The sequence below is a fragment of the Gouania willdenowi genome, chromosome 7, assembly GCF_900634775.1.
Source record: "Gouania willdenowi chromosome 7, fGouWil2.1, whole genome shotgun sequence".
Lineage (NCBI taxonomy): Eukaryota > Metazoa > Chordata > Actinopteri > Blenniiformes > Gobiesocidae > Gouania > Gouania willdenowi.
In genome coordinates this window covers 19,750,058-19,763,365 of record NC_041050.1, presented here as the reverse complement: position 1 = coordinate 19,763,365, position 13,308 = coordinate 19,750,058, and the positions used below count along the sequence as shown (strand labels likewise).

General features: G+C 38.5%; 1 protein-coding gene across 1 annotated transcript; it reads left to right on the top strand.

The window, feature by feature from the left end:
- Positions 1–327: 327 nt before the first annotated feature.
- rcc2 (regulator of chromosome condensation 2) lies at positions 328–13,210 on the top strand. The gene is made up of 13 exons (XM_028453848.1): positions 328–478; positions 1,313–1,533; positions 4,473–4,566; positions 8,006–8,149; positions 8,234–8,365; positions 8,527–8,615; positions 8,957–9,071; positions 9,690–9,856; positions 9,940–10,120; positions 10,293–10,398; positions 11,300–11,372; positions 11,514–11,591; positions 12,341–13,210. Exons 2-13 carry the CDS (start codon positions 1,333–1,335, stop codon positions 12,443–12,445), a joined length of 1,485 nt encoding a protein of 494 aa, XP_028309649.1. The 5' UTR covers positions 328–478; positions 1,313–1,332; the 3' UTR covers positions 12,446–13,210.
- Positions 13,211–13,308: the final 98 nt, after the last annotated feature.

Below are 13,308 nucleotides of genomic sequence, written 5' to 3'. Positions count from 1 at the left end.
GTTTCATATGGTTTGTGCAGTTTTAATTTTTATTTTTTTTTGGTGTTGCTATTTTTTTGTAGCTGTAATGAAGTCTTGTCTTTATGTAGTCGTCTTATTGGAGTTGTATTGATGTCTAACAGTAAACCTTTTAGTTTTATTTTAGTGCTAACCCTGCTTGTTTTTGTTATTGTATGTGTGTGGTTTTAAAAAAAAAAAACATTTTGTGCCTTTTTTATGTTATTTGCCATTGGTGTTTAATAAAGTTTTATGAATAAAGTTTTAGTTCATGTCTAATAATCATGAAGTGTGTGTGTGTGTGTGTGTGTGTGTGTGTGTGTGTGTGTGTGTGTGTGTGTGTGTGTGTGTGTGTGTGTGTGTAATTTCCTGTATGAATGCTAAATGCAGACCACGTGGTGTGAAAGCAGACTGCAGCGTCTTTTGTTCAAATCAATCAAACCACAGACGGACAGAGCGCTGCCGACTCAGGAAATCACCGGTACATGATTTATTTTCAGCTTTATCATTTTCACAACTATCTCTTGCTATAATTCACTCGACTTATACCTTTAACTGAAGACACGTTAAAGTAAAAATGTTGTGGCTAAAAGTTTTTTGTGTTGTTGCAGCATCGTTTTATGTAACTATACCTGTGCCTTTATTCACAGTGTTAGCATACTGTAGTGTTAGCTTCATTAACCTCGTCAAAAACTCACAAAGTGAATTTCTCGCCGGTTTCCAACACACGGCATTTAAAACGGGACTTGCGTTAAAGTTGGACTCACTTACACGACCGTAGGCTCAGTGTATGGAATGACATGCCGTGTGTTAGCACGTCTGTTAGCCTGCTGTCCGAGCATTATGCGAACAAAGAGCGACGGAGCTTAATGAAGCTATGAAGCTAGCTGCTAGCTACACCGGTGTGACGGCTTCTCTCTGCGTCCCACTGTTCCTCACAAAACCGACATTAGACATTAAAAAAAACCAACCTCAACACAGTCTTTATGTAATGCTGGACACGTCGGTTAGAAACAGTGTTGTATCTTTTACTTATGTTAGCCTACTTTAGGCTTGTAGGGTTAAGTAATTCATGTTTATCACCAGCTGGTTAGTGCCCGGGGACAAACTTCTATTTAACTAAAGGTTTACCTTTTTATGTATGACTAGACGTCTTTGTCAATGTTTTTAACTGAGAGGAAGAAATTGATATAAACTTTAACAGAACATGCAGTCTCCCAACAAAAAGACAGGGGTGGATAACTTTGCTGTACAACTCACTGTATTATCATCATCATCATCACTCATAAAAAGTTTTTACTGCCCTTCTCTACAGAATCTATATCCCATTGAAAGATGCCACGTAAGAAGGTAACAGACGTATCAGGGAACGGTGGGGTGAAGAAGAAGAGGACAAGTGGAAAAAGAAAAGAGAGGGACTTCAGCAGTGATGATGAGTTTGACTTTGAGCAGGAGAACAACAAGAAACCTGGCAAACCAGCAGCCAGAGCAGGTCTGCAGCCAGTCACTGTGGCTGATGATGTCAAAGAGAAAATAGTGAGTCTGGCTCCACAGCTTTCTAATGAGAATGGCCTGGTTTTCTTTTTTCCCCTTGATTTTTGTTTAGATTTTCTAAGCTAGTATTTTATTCTACAATTTCATTAAGTGGATGCTTTTATCCAAAGCGAAGTACAACACTAGCAAGAATTGATATAGAAAGAAAACCCTTAGTAAGTGCAAAAAGTGCTTCAAGTTTGATTGGCCGCAGGTGCTGCTATCCATAATAGAAGTGCCTTAAAGCTGGGTTACTCGATTTTCTTTAATAAAAAAAAATCTTATTAGCATCATATAGTATATTGTAAAAGTAATAATTTCTGAAAAAATTGCACGTCTACGTGCTGTCTGTGCCTTATAATTAATTATTTTAGTTAATAAAACCCCAGAAGACAAAGTCTTGGCGGTCACCCCCTCCAGCTCCAATCACAGGATTTAGAGAAAGGAGGGGTGAGCAGAGCCCACAAAGGAGCCTCCTCATTGGCTGTTGTGATATATAATGAAGCACGACGCAAACTTGTTTTCAGTCTTGGACTAATTTTGGACGCGCAAGTGGCTGTTTTCCTTTTAGACAGGTAATCTAATGTTCAATTTTCCTATATTTTGTGTGCATCCTTTTGTGTGGCAACGTGTTTTACCGGTAGTGCACGTTCAGCTCTCGTGCGCAATTTCGTACACTTAAGTGAGAAGGGGAGACTGGGAGGGACAATCAGAATGGGGGACGGGATTTACGGTTCAAATGCAGCCATGTCCCTCTGTCATGGTTCCACAATCAGGTAGTGCAGCTTTAATGTCAGCACACACTAAGAATAGGAAAGATCCTGCACAAAAATGGAGAGATTTGAATAAAATTAAAGGGGACATATTATGAAAAAATTTTCACCTTTTAAAACAGTTTCCTGTGCTCTACATTACATATCTGTGCTGGTGTTTATGTCAAAACATAACATTAACTAAGCAACAGAAAGGTTTAATACCCTGTAAAAACTAGTTCTGTGACATTGCTGTTTTGGGGTGTATCCCTGGATTTGCATAGACCTCCCCCTTCCCTGCCCTGTTCACTGTGTGTAGAGCAGTGGTTCCCAAACTTTTCACAGTCCCGTACCCCTTCAGACATTGAATATGAAGCCATGTACCCCCTACTCCTGCACACTTAATAACATAATAATGTAATGTCATATACAATGTAGCCCTACAGCACAAATCTAACCCTTTAGACCTGCAGGAGAAAGTTAGAGACAGAAAAAACAAATTATTGTCCAGATTACCAAATAATTCAGTTGTAGATAAATCAGCTAGGATATCTCAGATATCTAAATACACAAATTCAATGTATATTCCACTATATTTGGAGAATCACAGTTTTCCCATGCTTTTTTTTCCCATAACTCCAGTCATTTTAAATTTCAAATTGTTCAAAGAAGTAAACTTTCCTGCAATTATTTAACATAATTTCCCCAAATTAAATAATAATTGGTCTCAAAATTGATGAAATTTGAAAGAGAAAATCCTGCAGGGACTGATATCACTTATTGCTTGGATATTGTTGGGGCCTTACATACTTTATGTATGAGCTATACATTGTAAAGTACAAATTTGGGTACATTAATCAATGTTTTTTTTATTTCTATTCACGTACCCCCTATGACACATTGCATACCCCTGGGATACCCGTACCCCACTTTGGGAACCTAGGGTGTAGAGTAAGTCGAGACAGCAGCCTGTCCCTCCCGCTCCTCAACATACCTGGGCAAAATTAATAATAATAATTGAATAAGCCTATATTCTGAGTGAACTCATCCTTTAGTAACTCTGTAAGTTGATCATTTAAACTGTAAAAGTGGCACTGTCTATTAGGTGTGTGTGACGATATGGCGATATATTGCGATATTTAGTTATGTTTTTTTGTTTTTTTTTGCACTATTGATTATCGATATGCTCGAGCTAAGTATCGATTTTTAATTTTTTTTAAATTTTTTTTTTTTTTTGGATTTAAGATTTACTTTATTATTTTCTAAACCTTTTCTGCTTTTTCACTAAAATGTGCAGGTAGGTTTTCACAGAAATTTTGTAACTGTTTGTTGAAGGAACCAATATTTTGTTTACTATAATATTGCACTATAATGGTGTCACTGGTCAGAAAGACACTATTTTTTGTTTACAGAAAGCAATATTGGAGAAACTTGTTTGTTTACATTGGTATGTTGACACTTATTTACATAAATGTTGCACTAAAATAGTGTCACTGTTCATAGGACACTTTTTCAATTTATTGTCTTTCAGAAATATAAAATAAAAATTGTATTATACGCTTAATCTTTTTTTTCTTCTTATGTCATAGATTATCATAGATAGATTTCTTATATGTCATATAGTGAGATAATCGTTATTGTGAGCTGTGTATCACGTATCGTGAGGTACCCAGAGGTTCCCACCCCTACTGTCTATAAGTCACCCACACTCACTTTCTCCTCCTCCTCTTCTCACTACAGGAATAGTGCATTTAAGGTGATAATTTGCGTCGATTGTGTCACAAACACGTCAGATCAGCGATAGGACAGGGAGTCCAAGGGTGAAGTTACCAGTGGAGGGGAGTGTATTTTACCTATTTGTGATGTCACAAATGGATAAAATTTGAAACATAGCCATTTTCTCTGTGTTGTAACTAAGACTTACAGACCACAAACGACTTGATGGTTTTATTTCACATTTTGTGTGCTGGTGGACACTGAAGCTATCTCATATGTGATGAAAAAAACTGCAAACGTGAATTTTTCACAGTATGTCCCCTTTAGTAAACCTTTTTAAACTGTACATTGAATGTAATTTACATTACATTTTCCCCAATCAGAATACAGCCACCGTTGTGGCTCAGTTCTTCTGCTTTACCTGAGTTTTGCCTTTGTTGTGATACCTTTTTGAAATCCTTTTCTGTTCCACAGAAACTTGAGTGCCCTAAAGTTAAAGGACAACTCCTCATCTTTGGAGCAACAAACTGGGATTTAATTGGAAGAAAGGAGGTTCCCAAACAACAAGGTAGATCCATTGATGTCTCAAACCTAACATATCTCAAGCATTTCTAAAAGCCAACCATTTTTTTTGTGACCTTTTACATCTCTTTGGCTTCTCATTTGGTGGAATATGTTGTGTAATATCTGAAGATTTGTGTCTAGTCACAGTGCAAGAAAAACTGAGAAGTGTAAGGAGGTTAACTAGACAATACAACATGTACTGAGACAATATGGACAATTCTGCTGCCCATTTGGGCTTAGGTTTTATTGATTGATTGATTGATATAGGAGGCCATAATGTTTTAGTTGATTGATGCATTATAAAAAGCATGAAACTAAATGTTAATCACTGGTAAAAGTTACACTGCGTGAAAGACAAGTGATGGCGCTTGTAAGCAAAATTAAAATGACTCGGATATTTCTTCAAAACTGAGATTAGTCAGAGAAGCAGAGTTGGAGGGAATGTTTCTTTTGAGCAAATCAGTCATTTAATAACAGAAATGTAACAAACAGGAAGTAAATTAACAGGAATACCATTTCATTTTGGAAAAACAAGACGCACATCTTCCACAGCTGTGACTCCAAGTAATACCCTGACCTAGACACGCAAAGACCAATGTAGAGCAAGGAGCCTTGATCTTGGTTCTCCTCTACATGTTATCCACTTGTTCTCTCATCTCTCTCCTTCCTCCTTGGCATGTTACAGTGCTTCTTCCTGTTTCAGCTGGCCCCTGTGTTTACCTGACACTGTTGTATTAATCGATCATATGTAATATAATTTATATAGTAAAATTTACTTTAGTAAGTAAATAGAAATCATTTTGAATACCTAAACTTGCATCTTACACTGCCAACCTTGAAGCTGTCAGTGTTTTCTAACATTGAGATGAGTCGGTGGCTGTTTCTTAGCAGGGAAGGTCAACTTTAGTAAAGCGGAGACAGACTGGAAAAAAAACATGATTTAGGTTCAAATTAAATATTGAACGAGGGAATGAGCATGTAACTTCATCAGTGCAAACAATGAGTTCAATAATTTTATTCATCACTTAAAAAAAAGGGTATTTTTTAAACTTATTACGAAGAGTAATAAGTTATTTTATCCTTTCAGGAGCAATAATCCAGTTCTATATGTTTTTCTGTTGTCTTGGTGTTGCATGATTACATTGGACAAAAAGGGTTTTTTCTTGTCAAGCTTCCAAATTTTTTAAAATATTCATTAAAAGAAACTTAAGGTGTTGTACGCTGTTTGTAATGCTGAGAGACGCAGCAAAAACGCATGCTGCACTACTATAAACAAAGTGGCGAGGGTCCAGTAAGATAATATTGGCTATGCAAAATAAGGGTCGACGATGTGGTTTTATTCAGGACCGATACTGATTATTGGTAATAAAGGACACCGATATTTAGAATCTGTTCTTTTCCTGTAAAAATGTAATTTTGGTGTAAAATTCACAATCTGGGATTAGCTTGAATACAGTATAGTTTGTTTTTTTTGTACACTGATGTGTGATAAAAGACCTTAAACCAAGAGTGGTGACTTTAGGCAGAGTCTGACGGCTGTATAAGATTGTGTAAGGAAGGCATTTTAAAATAAACATATTTTATCAGCTACAGTATCTGTGGAAAAAAACGATGCATACAATTATTATAAAGATGCCCAATTTTGTCTGATATTATCGATCGTGCCAATTATTGGTTGATCCTTAATATAAAATACAAATATTGTGTACGTTATGATGTAGTCTTACTGATCTGTGTGAATGCATCATGTTCCAACCCTTTCACAGGCTTTCCTGGAGTCATTGAACCATAGACTGCACCCATAGTGAATAGAAACAGTCTATCAGTTTATTAAATGATTAATTATTTTTGTATGATCTCACAAATTTACCCATTTGCAATTTACTGGCAACCTTCGTTCCTGGCTTTTGGTGTAGCAACAGTGTTGCTTTTGGCCTGAATTATGGATTTTAATTCTTCATATTTTTAAGAATTTTACTTGTTTGATTGGAAAGGGCTACGTTGTTTTAACTCTATAAGTTCATTCAGGACTTTTTTGGGTCCCTGCGTGTTTAATATTCCTGGCACATGAGCTTTGAATGTTAGACTGAGATAATCAATGACCAATCATTAGGGGAGTGAGCAAGATTTTCTGTTGAACATTGATGGAAAATGAAGTTTATAGAAGAGCCATGCAAGAGCTGTCATTACATATGTATCTGTGCTGCACAGGATCATGGGCGTAGCAGTCTGCTGAGGGTAGTTTAATTGATTGTGACAGTAATGCCTATTCATATGCATGCATGCTGATGCCTGAGGCAGTGAGCAGTCTCTGCCTTGTTCTTTCTTAACTCAATACTCTAGTACTCTGATAAATCGTCTTTGTTGAGACTGGCTGGGGGTTGGGTTGTTAGCAGGAGCAGCTGTGCAGACAAAGACAAGTGCAGATGAGTGAGGTGTTGAGTCTGCGAGAGCATAGATAACGTATTAGGAAGGCTGAGCATTTTTTTAACGCAAAAGTTGGCATGGCTATTTTTATTTTCTAAAAAGTAAAGCTGCAGCTTTTTTCAGATTCAAATAGTTTACAGCATGTTTCACTATTAAATTAGGCAGATACTGCAATGCTTTTAAAATCAGATATTTTTTTTTATTCTGATTTAGATTCCACCATCAAGGCCACCAAATTTCTCAATTATCACAAATGTTCTTTGCATCTTTACAAATAATTCAATTGATGTGTCCAAGCTAATCATTGTGATTTGTTATTTTAAGTAAATTAATTCATTTTTTCCCTGTGCTTTACCTTTTTTACCCTCTGTTAGGAGAAGACACTGACTCTCAAGCCTTCATGAAAATTAGAATCAGTCAGTTCAACTGAAAGTAGGGGTGGGTGGTACAGAAATATGTCAAGTTTTTTTATTCATTATTTTAAATCTAAATGGAAAAAAAAGGATAAAATTACAATTGGCATCAAAGAAAATGTCATGTCTAGTTTATTTACATTGTTTAAGAGATGTACACCATTTGACCACAAGTCCTGAGTGTCTACTGCCTACGGAGAAAGCTGGATTACAATGCTGACTAGTTCACTAAATGATTATCAATTACTAGTAAACTATTAAAATGTTTTTTAGTTTTAATTAGCTTGTTCTGCTTCTGGTCAGAGGTTGGGGCTTATGAATTACATCACAGCTAACTTACAGATACCCATTTCTAAAAGGTAATAACTAATGTAGTTGTTGGTGCAAACATTTTCATGAATCCTTAGTTATTTTTCAGATGATACAATAATCTAGATTTAACAGAAAACAAGCCTGCAGAGCTGCTCAGTAAGGGCTTTTTAAATCCTCAGATCTTTTCATCTTGCTGTTCATGACCTAGATTTGGAAGTAGCTAAGACTGGTTGGCATATCCGTGTTTACAGCTAGTAATGATCTGTTTTTGTGTTATCTATGGATTCTCAGCTGCATTCCGCAACCTGGGTCAGAATCTGTGGGGTCCTCACCGCTACGGCTGTCTGAATGATGTGCAGGTTAGCTGTGTGGTGTCTGGCTCCTGCGCTGCACATAGTCTCCTCATGACCACAGAGGGCAAGCTGTGGAGCTGGGGTATGTAACACAGTGGATGGTTCCATTTCTAGCTTTGTGCAGCTTTTCATTTAATCACTTTAAACAACTCTCCTTCCAACGCAGGTCGAAATGACAAAGGGCAGTTAGGTCATGGTGACACCAAACGATTAGAGGCTCCCAAGCTGATTGAGGTCCTGGCCGAGCAAGTCATTGTGTCTGCAGCGTGTGGACGCAACCACACCTTAGCACTTACAGGTAGGCTGGTCACCATCTGTTATAACTGAAGCCTTGGTTTTATTTTACACACTAACAGCTGATTATGTGTGTTGAAAGGAAAAATGGCTTTAGTTATGAGACCAATTGAATAAGGAGCGACTGAAATCATTGTTTGGCGTTATGTTCTTCTGTCTCCTCAGAGGACGGCACAGTGTACTCTTTTGGTGAGAACAAACTAGGCCAACTCGGCCAAGGAAACCAGACTGATGCAGTACTCAGCCCAGCACCAGTAAGCCTGCTGCTAAATGATTGTTTTGATGTGTAATCTACTCTTGATTCAATATGTGGGACAATGAGTCTGTTGCATTTCTATTTTCAGACTATTAAGTTTGTTTAATTAAGATGCAATTTTTTAAAAAGCCAACACTTGGATCACCAGCTCAACAAAACCAAACCTGATCATTCCCTTTAATTTGTTGTATTTCTTCTGATCTGCCATTGCTCCATGGATCTATCAGTTCTAGAACAGTAATATTTAGAGTGCCTCACCCACAGTCTACCCTCACTGCAGTCCTCATTGTATAATTGTAGGGATTTCTTTCAGCATTCTTCATTGATTTTGTTTTCTAGATTTCCTACAATGGTCAGCCATTGGTGAAAGTTGCATGTGGCGCTGAATTCAGCATGGTGGTGGACTGCAAAGGAAACTTGTACTCTTTCGGCTGCCCAGAGTATGGACAACTTGGTAGGTCTACAGCATTCTGTGTTAAGCCTGGTTTAAGGTTCAGCGTCAGGGGCATGCCGTCAACGTGACGCGGAGGTTGGCCCTTGTACTTCTGCGTGGAGGGAACGCCTCGCTCGGCGATTGGCCGCCCTGCCGCTAGGGGGTTGTGGCTGTGTTATTGTTACAAATTAGCATTAAAAAGCCCTTGTTTATCTTCCGGTCACAGAAAAATGTTTAATGTCTTTTAAGCATCTTAAAATGTAATTTATTTCTGGATTATTACTTACGTACTGTACCAAACCATGTGTGTTTGGTACAGTACGTGCCCTTTATTATCCAATATAAACATAGGAAACTCGTAAACAAAGTATAAAAGTGTATCGAGCGGACTGTCTACTGCTCCGGTTAACAGTCACACTGGGGGTGAGGGGACCCAGACCATACATTGTCGTTGTGTTGGCAGCTCTGCTGTGTACCAATACAGATGCCTAAATATATATGTACTGTATATGGAGATTCAGAAATAATTCTGAATCAAAGCCTGTATTATTTAAATTTGTCGACTAAAGTTCTCTTTAAATGATCTTTTCTTTTTATGTAACCTGTACAGTGTGTCTGACTCTTTTTGTTTTGTGAAAGGCCACAACAGTGACGGGAAGTTCATTGCCCGCGCTCAGCGCATCGAGTATGACTGTGAGCTCATCCCTCGCCGTGTTGCTATCTTCATCGAGAAGTCAAAGGATGGCCAAATCATGCCTGTTCCTAATGTGGTGGTCAGAGATGTAGCATGTGGAGCAAACCACACGGTTAGAATGATTGACTCCTCAAAAGGCTATCTGCAGTTCTTCACTGTCCTCTAACACTGTTTATCCTGTGAATGATGGTGTAGCTGGTGCTGGATTCCCAGAAGCGGGTGTTCAGCTGGGGTTTTGGTGGCTACGGCCGTCTGGGTCACACTGAGCAGAAGGATGAGATGGTTCCTCGCCTCGTCAAACTCTTTGATTTCCCTGGACGTGGAGCTGCTCAGATTTACACCGGCTACCAGTGTTCCTTTGCTCTCAGTGAAATGGGTATGCAAATATTTGTCATTGCGCATCACTTGAACTGTCTATAGCTATTATCTGTAGTAATTGTTTTATTAATACTAAACACCAAGTGCTAGGACATGAGTAACTGTTTTTTTGTTATTCCCTGATGCTGTACTTGAATTCATCGTCTCACAAGTTTGTTTTTGTGTTGCAGGAGGATTGTTTTTCTGGGGAGTCACCAACACTTCCAGAGATTCCACCATGTACCCTAAATCAGTGCAGGATCTATGTGGCTGGAAGATCCGCAGTCTGGCTTGCGGGTAAGGGTTCAATCCCTGTTTCCTATGACATGAGTTCCAACACAGATATAAACAGATGTGTTACTGTAAACAGCTGAGTGAAGGCTTAATATGTAATGGTGCACTCTGAGATTATTAGTATAGGTGGGACGATACATCGTGCAACAATATATTGAGATATTAAAGCATTAAGATCTATCATCAATAGGTACAAGTGGTATTGTGACAGAGTGAAGGGGGCTGGGGGTGAAGCATACCTTTCCATCCCTACTACATCTGTCCCAATATTTAACAAGTTCATACATATTAATCGTTAAAACCATAGTTGCAATTTTTCTTTTTTACTTCCCAAATAATTTTAACGAATCTTTAGCATGAGGCCATTATTGTATTATCATATTGTGAGTTCTGTATCGTCCCACCTCTGTTATAGTTATTATGCATCGCATCACACTGCTGTTGATTCCCGTCTCAGGAGATGGAGTGGAGGTTTTGTGTTGATGCTGGTATTGGTCACTAGTACTGGTAGTTTGGATGCATTCCAGTGATCTGGGTTAATCTAAGTCATTCACTAACCCTAACACCATGGTTATTTAATTACCAACTAGGTATAATGGTAACTCCTTAAAAGCACATGGCAATAATGGGTGGAACAACTGTATATTTGACCTGTAGTCCTTCTCTAAAGCCGTTAACCCTCAACTATTCATAAGACGACTCTGCACACAGTGAAGCACACATTGTCAAATCTCTTAAAGCAACCTCACACTTTAACTCATAATGCTGAGTGTGCTTTGAAAAGTGTAATGAAATGGATTTTAACAGGTTTTTAAAGGCAGCCCTAGCTCCTGATAAGCCAACGTATAAACAGAAACCATTGCTCTGTCCTGATCAACTGGTAATAAATGTGTTCCTGGAACAGGAAGAGCAGCATCATCATTGCAGCAGATGAGAGCACGATCAGCTGGGGCCCCTCACCCACCTGTGGAGAGCTGGTAAGACCCTGTTTACCCTTCATCAGAATGTTCATGTGTTGCAGTAGAATAATTATTCTCACATAAAGATAAGAATACGGTAGAAAGCTATTGTTCAGTAAAGCTGTGATGTCTGAAGTTAGATGTTACTTTGTGCGTTAGGGATACGGAGACAATAAACCCAAGTCCTCCACCACTGCTCAGGAGGTGAAGACCTTGGATGGCGTCTACGTTGAGCAGGTGAACGACACAATGACACTGTGGATTAACCATAACTGTTTTTTTTCTTTGTATACTTTTTGGTGAAAATGCTGTAACTTATCGGACTAGATTTATGATTAATTTATTGAGAGGATTTATTTTTCAATTTTTCAGCAGCCCAGTCAGTTATAGGCCTGCACATTATTATTTAATGTCCATGAATAAAGTCAAGTTAAACATGTTATTTTATATTGAGCATTGTTGGAATGTTAGTGTTATATAATGCAGTTGCAAGGTTTACATTTTAGTGAGGTTAGTACACATTCATAGCCATAAATTAAATGCTACTAATAATTGGCAGAATCATTTATTTCCATGTTTGGCTTTTCGGAGGCCATGGTTTTCTCATTTTCAGTTTTTGCCAATAATTTTTTTTATTTTGGTGTATCCCTAATTTGATTAATACTATAATAGCATGTGCAGTCACTACCACCTAGTGTTGATCAATGTAATGACATTGTGATATAAATTAATATGTAGGGCTTTGTTCAGTTCACTAATCATTGATTATCTCTTATGCTTACATTTAGAAATGATTAAACCCTGAAAGCCATCTCTGCTCTGTCCGTTTAAGTGTTTATACGTGTTTAAATAATGGACCATGCTTAAAGACAATCATGTCCAGCTTTAGGTATCTACTCATTTCTTCTTGTGTTGACTCAGCAGTTCTTCCCTCTAAGCTGAGATGAATGTGATGTGCTAACATGAGCCGTTTGTGGTGCGTTCAGGTGGAGATGGGATACTCTCACTCTCTGATCATTGCCAGACAGGACACTCAGCAGGAGGAGGAGCGATTGAAAAAGCTGCCTGAGTACAACCCCCGAACAATCTGATTGGCCTCCAGAAGTCCTAGCTCAACCTTTTTCACTGGTGTCAGACCAGCGCTGCTCAGCAGACCCACACTGCTGGTCACTGCACTGGGATGGTTGAGTTATCTAAACATCCAACAACCAGCAAACCAGTTAATCTTACAGTGGGTGGACTGGAGACAGAAAGGTGCTGTGGATGCTCCAGCTGTCCTGATTAATGGTCAATATGTTCACTTCCTGTGATTTTCACACTTCACACCTTGCACAGTCTGCTTTCAATCCTTTGTCCATTCCTACCACAGTCTTTGTTTTTTCTTCTCGTGTCCATGTGGCAGTATTTGTTCAGTTTACGGGTGCTACAGCAGACCCTCGGGTGTTTCTTACTGAGGGCTTTTTTACACACCAACACTCCATACCTGTGCCTTTTCTGTGTCTGTCCAGGATATGGAAGTCTTTTTGCTGATTAGTTGATTTGGCAGTGAGTGTGTGAATGCACTCAGCTGCCATAGTTTACAATCAGGAAGTGGAGTGCTGTGTTCTGAGTTGGTGACTCAATGTTACATTCCCTAAACTTTCAATGTTTGAGTCATTGCTCAATTCACGTCTTCTGACCACTGAAGCTCCTGCTTTTGATAAAGTTGACATTCTAATGATTCCAAATTTTCATTGCTTAAAGCGATATCCCAAACTGGTCAGAGCTAGCATTGCACTGCTGCTCTGGGTCTTTGCATTTTGCTGTGGGCTTAAAAAAAGAAGGCATGGCCTTGTCGGGGAGGGGGGGGGGGTACGCTATGGTGTTATCTTTGTGTTTTTTTTTTTTTTTTTAATTACTTTTCATTGGGTTACATTTTTCATTAAAAAATAAAATGTTCATGAAAACTGTTTTC

Excerpts from the sequence above, each read along its gene's own strand:
- rcc2 (XM_028453848.1), top strand. The coding sequence starts at position 1,333 with ATGCCACGTAAGAAGGTAACAGACGTATCAGGGAACGGTGGGGTGAAG. Across the intron at positions 8,150-8,233 it reads GGGCAAGCTGTGGAGCTGGG|GTCGAAATGACAAAGGGCAG; the intron begins GTATGTAACACA and ends CTTCCAACGCAG. Across the intron at positions 8,616-8,956 it reads CAGTACTCAGCCCAGCACCA|ATTTCCTACAATGGTCAGCC; the intron begins GTAAGCCTGCTG and ends TTTGTTTTCTAG.